Source organism: Gossypium raimondii, chromosome 13 (genome assembly GCF_025698545.1).
Source record: "Gossypium raimondii isolate GPD5lz chromosome 13, ASM2569854v1, whole genome shotgun sequence".
Classification (NCBI taxonomy): Eukaryota; Viridiplantae; Streptophyta; class Magnoliopsida; order Malvales; family Malvaceae; genus Gossypium; species Gossypium raimondii.
The window spans coordinates 11,075,159-11,089,975 of record NC_068577.1 but is presented as its reverse complement, the minus strand read 5'-3'; the positions used below and the strand labels follow the sequence as shown (position 1 = coordinate 11,089,975).

The window sequence follows — 14,817 nt, the reverse complement described above, 5'->3', positions numbered from 1 at the left end:
ATATCATATTGTACCAAAACGTATAAACAATCTTAGGATTTATTCGTAGTAAATTTGAAAATTTTATAATAGTTCTATCCAAATTGCTAGGAATTAGTAAAAGTTAGGTCAAATTGATTAAATTGATCAAACCAAATCAATTTGGTGAAATCAGTTTAACTTAGTAGATATAAATTTAATTTCAAATATAAGGAAATTTAATATATATTTTTGAATAATTTCATTTAAGCTTTAAGACATTTGAATCTACCTTCTATTACATTAATAATAATACCCATAGTAATTGAATTAATCTGCCAGAATTTGATATATTTAAACCAAAGACACTAATTGCTGAGTCCTTACAAGTTGTATCCCTGGAAATTTAGAGAAAAAAAAATTATATTTATATAGCCGCCACACGCTTCAAACCGGCACGTACGAAAGAGCAGCGGCCCCCAAATCAAGCAGCCCAAAATCCCAAAGCCAGAAAACAGTCCATAAATACGAAAACGAAAATAAAAAGGTAAAACTATTTTCTTTCGCTCCAAGAATATTAAAAGAAAAACAATCACATTGAAAAAACCCTAATCTTAACCCTAGATTTTCTGCAATTAATTCCCAATGGCTAGCGACACCACAGATTCTCATCGAAGGAAGCACCATCGTTCTCCATCCGACGAAGAGGAAACCGATAAGTCCTCCAAACGCCACAAGCATCGCCACCACAAACATCGTCACCACCGCCATCGCAGCAAAAAGCACGAGGACGAAGCCAGAGATGGCGGTGAAGATCCGCTTCCTCCTCCTTCGATTCCTCGACCTGATGATGACGTCGAGGAAGGAGAGATTCTTGATGAGGAACCGACCGCCGAAATCAAGGCTGATCAATCTCGCGATGGCCGGGATGTTTCGGATCCGGTGTGTTCAGTTTACCCTTGCTTGTTTTAATTTGTCACGGCTGTGTTTAGTGCTTACTATCATTTGTGTTTCCATTCGCCGTTTAGTTACTGAGAAATTGGGGAAGACACTCGGGCTCTTTCTTTAGTTTCAAGGGGGAATTTTTTAAATATTTTGATATTTGTACCCTTTTACTTGGTTTTGAATTTTATCAAGCAAAATTTTGAAATTTGAGTGTTGGGCAGTACTTGGAAGAAGTTATTCTTTTGGTTGCTTGCTGACTGAGTTTGGAAATTTTGACAATTTTCATCAAGCCCTTTTTTCTCGGTGACCTGACGGACCTTTATTGCATATTTTCGTGGATTATGTTATATTTTTATAAAATTGGGATAATGAATCTGTGGTTTGTGAGAGCTTGTTAGATTACTGAGTGAGTATCCCATTCATATGCACTACCACACAAAGAAAATGTTTGAATTGCAAAAAGAAGTATCCTCCTAGGCGTTACAGTGGAGACTGATGGCTTACTATTCAGTTGTAAGAGCTGGTTACAGTTGTTGCATATATGTGCTTGTAATTACTGTTCTTTCAATTTTTTAGAATGATGCGTTGCAAGTTTGTGCACTCAATTTCTTGTTTGCATTGTCTATTTTTGAAGGGAGCTGGCGAAAATAGTAATTCTGTGGATGAGCAAGTAAGAGGGATTGGTGACAAGAGTGAAGATAGGAAGCATAATCATTCTAGGCTCTCTGGAAATTTAAGTGTTGAGTCTCAAGGAGAATTGGTCCCCAGAGTTGTCTCTGATGATCATATCAATAGGTCACCTTCAAGAAGTGGTAAGAAAAAGAATTACCATGAGGATGTCAAAGAGGTTGATGACAAGAAATTAAGCGACACAAGAAACTCGTTGTCCTCTGAAAGTTCTGGGGAAAAATACAAAACATCAGCTAGCTCACCACTTGATTCAAGATGTTATGATTACTCTAGGAGTAGATCTGAGTCACTTTATATTGTGAGGGAAAGATCACGTTCCCAAAGCATAGTAGATGAGGAGGCTCTTTTGAAAAGAAGTCGCCGTCACGAACGCGACCCTAGTCAGGATGGGCAACATGGTAGTAGAAACTTAGTTAGGAATGATGAAAGAGAACGAAGTGCCAGTTATGGCAGATATATTGGTGAAGAAAGGCATCGCAACATGGAGACACGTGGTAGAGAGAGGAGCAGGGAAAGGGAGATGGATTGGGAATTAAGAAGGGAGAAGGAGCGCGACAGAAGCAGAGAAAGGGAGATGGGAGTTGAATGGAGCAGGGACAGGGAGATTTATGGTGAGAGGAGAAGGGAGAGGGAGCGAGCAAGGAGTAGAGATAGAGACATGAGTGGTGAAAGGAGAAGGGAGAAGGAGCGAGAGAGGAGTAGGGAGAGAGAAATGGAGAGGGAAAGGAGAAGGGAGAAGGAGCGAGGGAAGAGCCGGGACAGGGATCTAGATGGTGAAAGGAGAAGGGAGAAGGTGCATGATAGGATCTGGGATACAGAAGCAGATAGAGATAGGAAGAGGGAGAAGGAAAGAGATTGGAGCAGGGATCATAGCAGTGCTTATGATAGAGATAGAGATAGGAGAAGGGAAAAAACTGAAGAATGGAACCAAGAGCGGGAGAGGGAAAGGAGAAGGGACAGGAGTAGGGATAGAGATAGGAATATTGAAATTGAAAATGATGGCTATGGTGATCGAGATAGATATAAGAAACATTCTCACTCGAAACGGGATGAAGCAGAAATTTATCGAGACGGAACAAGGAAGAATGAAACAGTAAAGGTTCATGGTTCTAACATCGATTCATTGGAAAGACATGGTGATAAACTAAAAAGGTATACCTCATTTGAAAAAGATGTTTCATGGTATTTTGTTCTATCGTAATCTAACCAGTTCGTATATATCTGATTTGTTCAGAGATGAAGAGGAGCAAGACGATTTTGAAGAAAGGATTACGTTAAAACTTGCTGGAGAGGAGGAGGAAGAGGCAGAACTCAATAGGATTAAAGAGGAAAGTAGGAAGCGAAGGCAAGCCATCTTAGAGAAATATAAGAGTCAGCCGTTGCAGCAACAGACACAGTCACTTGCAGCGGATGTAAATAAAGGTTTTTGTCCCCCATCAACTTTTATTTTTAACTTATTATTTTAGCTTTATTGAGCTTTGATGCAGCGTAACGCGGTGTTCACATGCTTGGTAATAAATAGCTAATAAACTTTTTATCTAAACCAGATAATAGGCCTGTAGAGAATAATGGGCAAATAATAGCTGCTACTCGTGCTGGTCCAGATGTCGTTGGTGGGCATGAAGACATCTATTTTGCCGATCCATTATTGTCTGTTCAGAAGTCACCTTCAGAAAATGGGCATGCTGCTGCGGAGAGGACATCTGGTGCTGCTGGGCTTGGTGAGGGTACCCCGAAGGTGTGTTGGTTTTCTATTCTAATACATTTGAATTTTATATATTCTCAACCTGCATTCTTTCTTTAAGATCTTAATTTGGATGTGCTGAATTTGGCTTTTATTTTTAGGCTATTTAGGTGTATAATTTCCATTTATTTATTTGTGCAGAGTGAGAGGTCAGATGATATTTTCTGTGATGATATATTTGGAGAAACACCTACTGGAGTTCGTAAATTGGTATGTATCAGATTTGGCTATTTGCTTTGGTCTGTTGTGTATCAGTACTAATTAAGAGTTGATTAAGTTGGTATCTCAGGTCTGGATTCACTTCTTGACTGCCTTTTTCTCTTTTTCTTATCCCTTTTTGTCGTGTATATCTGCAATAACTTAAGTTTCTAAGTGGCTAACAGGCTCTTATTTGTTCACTTTTAGTACGTTTTAGTAACATGATTTGGCTTTCTCCTAGCATAAATGCTTTCTCATGCATGGTTTGAAGTTTGTTTATTTACTATATATTATATTTAAGTTGAGAGCTGGGACAATAAGGCTTAAAAACATCTATAAATGGTGTGCTTGTAGGGTAAAGGTGATGGTTTGCCGGTTATAAGGAGTGGTCTTCATGACAATTGGGATGATGCTGAAGGATATTATAGTAAGTTTCTAGTTGTTACTTTGTTATACAAATAAATAGACACGCAGATACATATGTTTCATATAACCGAAACAAAATTCTCTGGTATATGTTTAAGCTCGTTTACTGCTGTTCTTTCTGTCCAGGCTATCGATTTGGTGAAATACTTGATGGCCGATATGAAGTAACTGCTGCTCATGGAAAAGGAGTTTTTTCGACGGTTGTACGTGCGAAGGATCTTAAGGCTGGTGCCACTGTTCCCGAAGAAGTAGCTATAAAGATCATTCGTAATAATGAAACGATGTGAGTGATCTAACTTTCTCATTGATTCTTATGTTATTTTTCTATTATACAGAGTTCAAGTTCTCCAACTTTGTTCCTGCTACGTGCTTGTATTAATACTGGTTTGATACAGGCACAAGGCTGGTCAGCTGGAGGTTCAAATATTGAAAAAATTAGCAGGTGCAGATCCAGATGATAAGCGCCATTGTGTTCGTTTTTTGTCAAGTTTCAAGTACAGGAATCATCTTTGTTTAGTTTTTGAGTCTCTTCATATGAATCTGCGTGAAGTTCTCAAGAAGTTTGGTCGCAATATTGGTCTTAAACTAACTGCTGTCAGAGCTTATGCTAAGCAACTTTTTATTGCGCTTAAGCATCTAAAAAACTGTGGTGTTCTTCATTGTGATATAAAGCCTGATAACATGCTGGTATGTATAAGTTTTTCATTCATGTTTGTGGCTAACTTTTTCAATTGATTGTTTAATTTGACATGTTTCTTTCTTTTCAGGTAAATGAGGCAAAAAATGTGCTGAAGCTTTGTGATTTTGGTAATGCCATGTTTGCTGGTAAAAATGAAATTACACCATACCTTGTTAGCCGCTTTTATCGTGCACCAGAAATAAGTAAGTCTCAACATAAAGCTTTTACAATTTAGGGTGGCTGGATAATTTACTTGTGTTGGATGATATCTGTATATTACCATATCTTTTGGTTAAGGTCTTCTATTTGTATTTCTTCATGGTGCAGTTCTTGGTTTGCCTTATGATCATCCAATGGATATCTGGTCTGTTGGTTGCTGTTTGTATGAGCTATATACTGGAAAAGTTCTTTTCCCTGGTCCAACAAACAATGACATGCTGCGTCTTCATATGGAACTCAAAGGTCCTTTTCCAAAGAAGATGTTGCGTAAGGTACATGGTCAATTTGTGTGAATGAGTTGTTCTTTGAGAAAAATATTTTGCATTTTCTTTTTTAATATACAATATTTGCTTGTATTATGTAATTTTCTTTGCTTGTGCTGATAACTTTTTATTCCTTTTTTTCTTTTCAGGGAGCATTTACGGAACAACACTTTGATCAAGATCTGAATTTTCATGCTACAGAAGAGGATCCTGTTACTAAAAAGGTTTTCTCTTTTTTTTTTCCCTCTGAAATGCTTAATACTGTTACATTGATATAAGTTGTTTGTCATGGTTGTCCTTGTCTTGACCAAGAATCTAAATATGCCTTTCAGAGTATAAAGAGGATGATTCTTAACATAAAGCCAAAAGATATCAGTTCAATTATTGTTGGCTCTCCAGGTGAGGATCCAAAGATGGTAGCCAACTTCAAAGACCTTCTAGAAAAAATTTTTGTGCTTGATCCAGAGAAGAGAATGACAGTAACTCAGGCATTGGCTCATCCATTCATCACGGGCAAGTGAAACATGTTGCTGATTTTATGTCTCCAGAAATGTGTTGCGCTAGATATTTGTACATTATGACCTAACTCATATTTAGATATCTAATCATTGGGAATTCTGTCTTTTATCTTCTCTGTGCTGGACAAAGAGCTTTGGGCACTGTTTTTGGCATGGTTGAAGTCAAAAGGTTGATGTTTGGTCAGGAGTACTCTTTACTGGCGATTCTTTCAGTGGAATGTACTTTTCTATTGTAAGACAACTAGCCAAAGGCGTTTTTATCTCTTGTAATCATTCTTGATATGGCCATTGTGAAAATTTGTCATCTTTTTATCTGCTGAACTTTGTTGAATAATGAGAAAAATATATTCAGTTTCCTATGAGTTTATAGAACAAAATTTGTTCTTTAAACTTGGCAAGGTGACTCCTTCGTATTTGCCCTTTTATTTTAGTTTCTACTGGTCTTTTATTGTTGTTGGTTTTGCTGTTCCATTTGTTAATTTTCTAGTTGTGTCACTTTTGTTTTTCTATCTTATCAGAATGGTTTGAGCTCTGGGAAGTCTAATTTGATTTTTCATTCAGGATAGCTGCTACTGCTTTGAGGCAACCCTCCAGTGCTTAAAAGCTTAAAAGGCACCCAGGAGAAGGTACCTTGGTTTGTTTATTTGGAGCTGTTTTTGACGCCCTAAAAACTGATTATATTGATTCTTTGGTTTTGTTAGAGATGTATTTTGGTCACTACTATTCTGTACTTTGCTTCCAGCCAACCTTTTTGTATCCTATGTATGCTTTTGTGGTGCCTTGGTAATTTTATGTGGTGCCTATATGTTGTGATTATATTGATATTTTTTTGTTGCGTTTTGTTAGAGATGTACTTCTTAAAATTCTTTTGACCTTTTCTAGAGATATGCATGTCCTAATGAAATTGCATTATATCTGATCCATGGCTCAATCATCTTGGAGGCACTTGCACTGGTCGTAAAGGAGTCAGCTTGAAGTCAAAGTCCATCTCAGTGAGTAATTATTTGCCTAGTTCCTCTATCATTTTGCAATTTTTCTTGTTGAAAACATTAATATTTTAATTTGATCCTCTCTATTTTGTTCTTAGGGTGTAAAACCTGTGCTCCCCAATTCTTGTAAGTATTTTTCAATATCATTATATCAGCATTGTCTATTTTTGCGTTTTCTTGAGAACTCCAGTAGCTTTCTTTTCTTAAAATGTTTTGGAGCTCTAGAATCTGTCTTATCAAATCTCAAAGTCCTCCCCTGTATCTCATTTGTTACCCTTGAATTTTAATGACTTGCTGAAGAAATAAATCTTGTGCAATAGGAGTGTTTCCTTTGTTAAAAACTTTCCCGTGCTTCCTTCTGTTATCTTGTTGAAAACATAAATTGCCAGCAATATTAGTGCTGTAAAGTGACATGGAAACCCTTTACTTATTTTAGTTGTATTGCTTGTAGGGCCTTAATGCTTTACTCATTGAGCTTTGAAACTGGGTTCGTTGTTTTTTCTTTTGAAGCTTTTCTTGTTCTTTGGCTCTAAATTACCATCATAATAAGAAACTAAATAAGTTGATAATGAGGGTTTTTCTATGTTGTTGACGGGGGAAATCTTGTCCTTGAAGGATTGATGCACCTATAAATCCTCTTGTTCATAGATTTTACGAAGGAATTAAATGCATATGGAAATAAAGGCTTAGGTTGGAACTCTGTACAATTTTTGGATGAGTAACACATCAACTTATAATGCTCGAGTGGTACTTATGTGCATATTGATCAATATCAGTGCAATGTGTAAGCTAGTCTAAAACTTGTGGTGAGCTTGAAAGTGTGTGGTCTTTTTAAGTTCTGCTGGAAACGCTACAGTCTAACCTAAATTTGTTGTATGGGTCTTCGTTTTAATCTAATCGTGATAGATTTTCTTGCCTCCTGTTGTTTCTCTCTCAATAAAACTTGAAATTTGGATTTAGAAACACTAAATTTAGGTAGGTAATGTAGTAGTACCCCGTGAGTAGAGAAGGCTGTGGTAGTGTGACTTGAATGGCCTCTTTTGATGGAAGCAAGGCTAGAGTCAGTGATTCCAAATAAAGCAACGTTTAGTTTGTGGCTTCTGTGATATTGCGTGAGGAGGCTGCTTTTGGGGGTTTGGCGTATTCAGGAGGAACAACGGTTACACAGATGAATGGAATTAGAAAATAGTGGTTTTCCCCTGCACCTATATAATTTTGTATGTTTGTGTGCTGTTAATTATGAATACGAAAGAAGACTCATTTTTCTTGTATTTTACTTATTAGTTTTGCTTTCTTTTAACGTCAAACCCACCACGGTAAAATAATTAACTTGGAAGTTCTTTGTTTTTTTTTTTTTGTTTTTAGTTGAAATTTAAAATTTTTATTTCCCATTTTCAAAAATAAAACGCTGATTAACTCGTAAGTATCCTTTTTATAAATAAAAGATTTTTTTTGCTTTTCAATTTCTTTATACGATTCGAAAGAACAAAATTATAACTAGATTTTGATTCGAATAAATCGGGTTACCCCTTTTTCCCACAAGAAAAGGAAAATCACTATCTACATTTTCAAAGCCAAATATGTGAAGCAGTAGTTTAATAAGTTATAGCGATAACGATCATTGAGTGATCAGTTGCATGAGAAATATGATAAATTCATGTTAATTTATCAGCCAATAAAGAAACGGTTAATTGTTGCATCGATAAATTCTTGAAGCTTGGGGATAACTTTTTTTTTTTAAATGAAGGAAATTAATTAGCTTTGTTGGGTGTCAAATCAACTACGGTGGTAAATAAACGGAGTCCCGTCACTTTTACCAATCTGTTTTCACGTATAACAAAGATAAAGGAAAAAACCAATCAAAGTCTTGGGGTTCCTTTAGATTTTATTTTCGGCTAGTGAGGAAAAGAAAGCACTCCAATTAAGAAAAATAATGACATTTTGACTTTATAAATATTACAAAAATAATCATTTAAATAGTAATTAGGTTTAGACGCGTGATTGATTTTAATTTCATCATTCCAAGGTTGGATTTTTTTACCGAAATTAATTTGCTGTTTTAAATTGTTGTGTACAAAAAGAAAAATCCTGAGTTGAATGCATGGCTTATCAAGAAAGATTGACGGAAGTATCTATGTTCATAGCTTATTCATTGTCCCAATATTAATTAAATTGAAACAACAAACAATTAATTGTTCTACTTATTACATTTTTTGTACTAATACTTTTTTCTTGTTTTTGGTTTCTCACGGAAAGTCCTTTACGACAGAAAACGAAACGAAGCTTCTGATTGAAGTGAGGTTTTTCCCAGCCAGCTACGCTCTCCTGCCCTTTGTGCAAATCACGCTTCTTTTTAAAAAATTTCTATTTTTTAATAGGAAAGAAAAGCTGTAATGACACATTAGTTATCTATATTTTTCTTTTAAAGATAATATCTAATATTTAATTTTCGGATAAAAAAGATAATTCCATTTTCTGCACAAAAATTCATGTTGTGATTTTTTCCCCTTTGGTTGTTGTTCACGTGCCTGAGAATGCGTGTGTAGTGATAAAATGGGGAACGGGGTTAATTTCAAGCGTGTCACTCGAAACTGACGCCCCAACCGCGTCTTAAATCTTTGTTTCTTTTCTTCTTCGGTTTCCCTTTCACGCATTCTTAATTTTGTTTTAGAAAGGTCAAAATTTTTTTTGTCAGCTTATTATACTTAAATGTAAATTTAGTCTTTACATTTAATTTCCCATTTCGAATCCATACATCAACTTTGGTCTCATTTGTAATCTTATACATGAATTTTTTTTGTAATTTCATTCGTGTAATTTTAATTTTATCTAATTTTTATAAATTACTAAAACAATTATCTATATAACATCGTTTTAAATTTTAACTTTATATATTAAATGCATAAATAATTATATTTATCCACTATAAAAATAATTTGATGTATTTACTTCTTTACATGTTTACAAGAATCACAATTAAAATTTTGTGTATATACTCAACCCCAATCAAAATTTTATATGTATTATTACACCAAATAAAAGTTTATGTATCATATTGTATATTGAATCAAAGTTTATGTAATTTTGACATTTATCAATTTACTTTTATAATATCATAAATTGGTATTAATAATTAATTTAATTAACTATTCCAGTTGTTATTTTTTTAAAAGAAATTTCTAAATTCTAGCTGAACATGCCGACATGAAATTTATTATGTTGAAACCTGAAAGAAGAGTTTTTTTTTTTGAGTCCACATAAATTTTAACTAAAATAGTTAATGATATTAACTATTAGGCTAATTAAGGATATTATAAAGTAGGGATCAAATAATATTAAATTAAAGTGTAGAGACCACATTCCAAATTTGAGTATAGTAGAGGGACTGAAATAATAAATTGACTTTTATAAAAATGACATGGCTGTTCAAGAAATCGCATGGAACACGTAACCGGTCCCATATAGACTACGCTGCCTACCTCTCTTATCTCCCTCTGGTTGGGACGTAAAAACACAACATAACACAAGCCTTGCCTTGTTTCTTCTCTTTTGTCTGCTAAAAGCCTCCTCTCCTGTTACACACATACACACACAGTGAGAGGTAGGTTTGCAGTTGGCAAAAGCTTATGGGAAAGAAGCTTGCTGCATTTCTTGGACGAGGCTTCAAGCCTTCCAAGTTCAAATCACTAGTCACTCTTGCCATTTCTCGTCTTGCTGTTTTCAAGAACCAGCGTCAGATTCGCTGCAACCAAGCTCGTTCCGATGTTGTACAGCTCCTTCAACTTTCCCATCATGATCGGGCTCTTCTTAGAGTAACAATGATTTCATCCATCTTTCTTTTCTGGAAAATATGTTTTTTTTTCTCATTGGATCTAAATTCTAACCTTGGTTTGGGGGGGGGGGGTTGTTTCGACAGGTTGACCAGGTGATCAAGGAGCAAAACATGTTGGATGTCTTTGTTATACTTGAAGGGTATTGTAATCTCGTTATTGAACGACTCCATCTCATTGAGCAGGACAGGTTATGTTTCTCCATCATTTCCTTGTTTTTTCCTTGTCGGGTTTTCAAGTTTCTTGATAATCCTCTCTTTGTGTTCTGTTGCAGAGTGTGCCCTGACGAGCTCAAGGAGGCTATAACCGGCTTGCTCTTTGCATCTTCAAGGTGTGGGGATTTTCCCGAGCTTCTAGAGATTCGTGCTGTTTTTACATCTCACTACGGCAAAGAATTCGCTGCTCGTGCAATCGAGCTGCGCAACAATTGTGGAGTGAACGCTAAGGTAAGTCTTGATTTCATCAATATATCTATTAACTTTTATCCTTTCTGCCTAGGGTCAAAAACTAGTATATACCAGAACCTTATTGTTAGATTTAGGTAGCATCTGATATTGAACAGTGTTCCTGAGATTGCATTGTGCTTACTAGTGGTTGCTTTGTGAAGGAAATCTACAGATTTCAGAGTTTTAGTATTGATATTATAAGATCCTAGCAAATCTTGTGAAATGTGAGTGGCTTTTTGACTGGCATAATACAGATTCTGCAGTATGCTATAACTTAATTCTTTGGCTTCCACAGATTATACAGAAGCTGTCAACCAGACAACCAGACTTGCAGAGCAGAAGGAATGTGCTCAACCAGATTGCTGCCGAGTACGGCATTGCTTTACAACTCGAGGAAACCACTGATTCCAGCGAGGTATGTAATTTACTATAAGGATCAACTGACTAGAATATAGAAATAACTAATGGCATGCCGGTTATGTTATCAATACAGGGAAATCTGGATGTAAGCAAGAAGCAGGAGACATCAGTTAAGGCAAGTCATGATGCAGGAGATGATGATGAGTTCTCTGATTCAACAAAAACAAGGAGAAAATACAGGGATGTAGCTGATGCAGCTCAAGCAGCCTTTGAGTCAGCTGCCTATGCAGCAGCAGCTGCAAGAGCAGCTGTGGAACTCTCTCGGTCTGATTCCTATGATCCTGATGATCAGAATGGTCCCAATACTCGACAGAACACAGTGTCTGACAAACAAGAAGCAAATTCTAAAGATATGGAAAATCATGGCAGTCAAGCAGTGGAGTTGAATCATACCAAGAAGACACCAGAAATCAAGATGTCTAGTCCTTCTTCAAGTGAAGGATCAGCAGAGGGAATCATAGACCTTAGGACAATGTCATTCAATGAAGTGGACCCACTCAAGCTATTGGAGAAGGAAGTGGTTATTTATGAGAGTGATGATGATAAATATGATTCCCGTCGTTCAAGTTTTGATTTGAATGCAAGGAAGCTTAAAGGCAAGGTCCTAAATACAGATAATGGTGGTGAGCACTCAGAAAAGAAACTTGACTGATATTTCCTTCAAGCTTTCATGTTGGCTTGAAGGTGGAGACTCGACCTGAAAACCCACTGCACACATGGATGAAAGGTAAACGACACTTTACCATAAATAAGGGGATGTTTTCTTCGAGGACTTGGACCAAGTGACAGGATATTGAGGAGCGCGAATAAATTAAATGTTTGTAAGTTCCATGGAGTTGCAAATATAGCTTTAGTTGAGTGTATAAGTTGGTTTTGGTCTTTGATATTTCTTTTGTTATTTTTAATCAGATGTAAACTTAATGTAAAATATTTTAGAATGATTCTTTTTGTGAAGCCTAATTATTTTGTTATACTATACCAAGTTCCTATAGAAAATACTACATACAATCTAAACAAGGAATATCATCAGAAAAGATAATGGATTAAGACTTAAGATTTTTCATACTTCAAATAGGCTGCTCATAGAATAATATGCTTTGGCTTGTAATATTAATAACCAAAGGTTATTAGTCTATAAAACCTAGCTTTACATAAATGACCTAACAATAACATAGGCATGTAACGTGCATTTAAAAGAGGAACTCTGTGGGATCCAGAAGTAACGGTTTAGACCTCTAACAAGGATGAAGAAACTACAAATATCTGAACATATTATCTCTAGAGAAATACCAAAATCTGAGTCTGAGTTGATGACCAAGTATGTACCGCTTCACGTTAAGTTACTGACCTCTGGCCCGCTTCTTCCCATGCTGAAGGAGCTCAGAGACTGATTGTAAATTCACACCAACATCTTCATCATATTCAATTCCCAGTTCCTCCTGCAAACACAAGCCAATGTCAGATAACTTTTATGGTGCAAAATGTGGATTACTGCTAAAAGAATGGAGCTTTGGAACCTTGAATTCCTTTAGATCCTTAGGTGAGTTCTCTGTGATAGCATCCCATAGATCCTTGAACATCCTTTTCCGTCTTCTCCACAGGCTTATTTTCTCAGAATACATGGCTTCAACTGCCTTTTTTTCCTCTGGCCTAACCAGAGTTACTCCTCCACGCAATTTAACTAATTTGTCCTCCATTTCCTTAACCTGATGCATAACAAACAATGTCAAAATTATTTCTCACTTATTTCGGCAGAAACATCTGCAACCAGTTTTGATAAAGAGGAATGAAAAGCTCCTATATTGGTAAATTAGTCATAACCCTTACCTCTTTCCTCAGTTTAGCTTCCTTGTCATGAATCTGTTCCAGAGTTAGATTAGACTGCAAGCTTTTAATTTCTGAAACAACAGTATATACCCATGTTTACATGACACAACTTGAGAACATTTCCTTAAAGGGAAATAGAAAAGTAAAACCGAAAAGTTAGAATCTTAAGACAAGGGCTGACATGTTCAAAAAGATATCTGCTACCCCTTCTAGCAGAATACTAATCTGATGTTCAAGGATTATCATTTCATTACCTCCCTCAACCTCAGTGATTGCTTTTTTTTGTTGATTAAGGTGTTCCTGCAGTTTGGCATTTTCTTCCTTCATAGAAGCAAGCTCTTCATTGTTGGGGATATTGAACTGGTCTTGACGAGCAAGGTATATCTTCTGCTTACCATACTCCTTGAATGAAATTTTTCCACTATCAGCAAGACTATCCAGTGCTTTTTGAATGGAAGCCTTTTTGAGGTTATACTTTTGTAGAGAATCGGCAACATTTTGAGAATTTAGAGGACGATTTTGCTGGTTTATAAAAAGAAACGTCAGGTTGAATACAGATTTCAACAAGGAATCATAAGTACTTGCAGAAATGCACTATCAGTGAATGGTTATTTATCTCAATCCTCTCCCCCTCTCTCTTTTTTAATTTCGTTTTAAAAGAAATTGTACAGCAAAAGCTGTGATAGTTTTCATCAAAATGAATAGTCTAGTTAACCTCCATTTTATAATTATTGGTATCTTTTTTTTTTCCTATTACAGTTGTGAGTGGAGTTAAGTAGCCACATAATTAAAGATGAAATATCACTTCATAACAAATTATCAAAAGACATCGTAATTACTCTCATCAAATGAATACTCTCACTAACCTTTTTTTTTTAATAATTATTATCATTTTTCTTGTAATTTGCAATTACGTGTGGATGGAGTTAGGCAGCCACATAATTAAGATGAAATCTCATTGCCTAACAGCTGAAGGATCTACTCTCTATTTGCTAGTCAAGAAAATTACGCAAAATGAAGGAAAATGTATCAAAGTGAGTAGCGAGAAATAACGAAAAGAAAGACTTCAATGCAGAATCTAATAACTAAAAAGACTTCAATGCAGAGTCTAATAACTAAAAAGACTTCAATGCAGAGTCTAATAACTAAATTTCCTCTAACAATGGCCTTGATATAAATTATCCAAATAACGAATAAAATAATGGAACCTAATTGAAACCAGAACAAGAAATTAGAATCTAAACGTAAGACTTTAACAGAAACCAAAAGAAAGAAAAAGGCTTGCCTCATTCACGTAGTTGAGCACGATTGCTGCAAATAAATTTTGAAAGAGATTTAGAAAGAAGAAAAAATAAGAATCGAGCTTCAATCAATCAAGACAAAATATAAGTGGGTAATAAACGAAATTTCCCTTTAGGATTAAATTAAAAAATCAACGCCTAAAATCTGAAAAGAATGAAGAAGAGAAATAGACGGTGGTACCTTCGGTGTTATCGGATTTCGGAGCCATCGATCGGCGATTTTAGATTAAAATGAGCGGGAAAATAATTTCTTCTTCTGAACGATTTGTTTTCCCTCAGAAAACAAATAAAAATTAAAATTAAAAAAAAAAAAAAAAAACCCAAAGCCATGTATGTATAAGGTAGAACCAAGGCTGTATTAAAG

At 35.6% G+C, this 14,817-nt stretch overlaps 3 protein-coding genes across 14 annotated transcripts; 2 read left to right on the top strand and 1 right to left on the bottom strand.

The window, feature by feature from the left end:
* The first annotated feature begins 486 nt into the window (after nt 1–486).
* LOC105782198 (uncharacterized) lies at nt 487–7,900 on the top strand. Of its 11 annotated transcripts, none has more exons than XR_001129740.2 (16): nt 488–900; nt 1,538–2,745; nt 2,828–3,015; nt 3,141–3,331; nt 3,479–3,547; nt 3,890–3,962; nt 4,088–4,244; nt 4,357–4,648; nt 4,729–4,843; nt 4,968–5,131; nt 5,272–5,346; nt 5,455–5,872; nt 6,202–6,266; nt 6,583–6,632; nt 6,728–6,755; nt 7,278–7,900. XR_001129740.2 is itself a non-coding variant. In XM_012606760.2 (12 exons), exons 1-12 carry the CDS (start codon nt 604–606, stop codon nt 5,641–5,643), a joined length of 3,018 nt encoding a protein of 1,005 aa, XP_012462214.1. In that variant the 5' UTR covers nt 488–603; the 3' UTR covers nt 5,644–6,065. The 11 variants fall into 11 exon arrangements, 1 of the variants encoding a protein (XP_012462214.1); XR_008193020.1 differs by having other exon boundaries at nt 7,245–7,900; XR_001129738.2 differs by lacking the exon at nt 7,278–7,900 and adding an exon at nt 7,081–7,201.
* A 2,208-nt stretch (nt 7,901–10,108) lies between these two features.
* Nucleotides 10,109–12,301, top strand: LOC105783048 (uncharacterized). 2 transcript variants are annotated; one of them, XM_012608227.2, is made up of 5 exons: nt 10,111–10,441; nt 10,546–10,649; nt 10,734–10,905; nt 11,201–11,320; nt 11,399–12,301. In XM_012608227.2, the coding sequence occupies exons 1-5, from the start codon at nt 10,256–10,258 to the stop codon at nt 11,975–11,977; spliced, it is 1,161 nt and encodes a 386-aa protein (XP_012463681.2). In that variant the 5' UTR covers nt 10,111–10,255; the 3' UTR covers nt 11,978–12,301. The 2 variants fall into 2 exon arrangements, with proteins under 2 accessions (XP_052482745.1, XP_012463681.2); XM_052626785.1 differs by having other exon boundaries at nt 10,109–10,441; nt 10,546–10,905.
* Nucleotides 12,302–12,408: 107 nt separating this feature from the next.
* Nucleotides 12,409–14,771, bottom strand: LOC105783050 (homologous-pairing protein 2 homolog). Its single transcript, XM_012608229.2, has 6 exons — nt 14,635–14,771; nt 14,438–14,463; nt 13,407–13,674; nt 13,153–13,223; nt 12,843–13,031; nt 12,409–12,764 (listed from the first exon to the last, which is right to left on the bottom strand). Exons 1-6 carry the CDS (start codon nt 14,660–14,662, stop codon nt 12,666–12,668), a joined length of 681 nt encoding a protein of 226 aa, XP_012463683.1. The 5' UTR covers nt 14,663–14,771; the 3' UTR covers nt 12,409–12,665.
* Between the last annotated feature and the right edge of the window lie 46 nt (nt 14,772–14,817).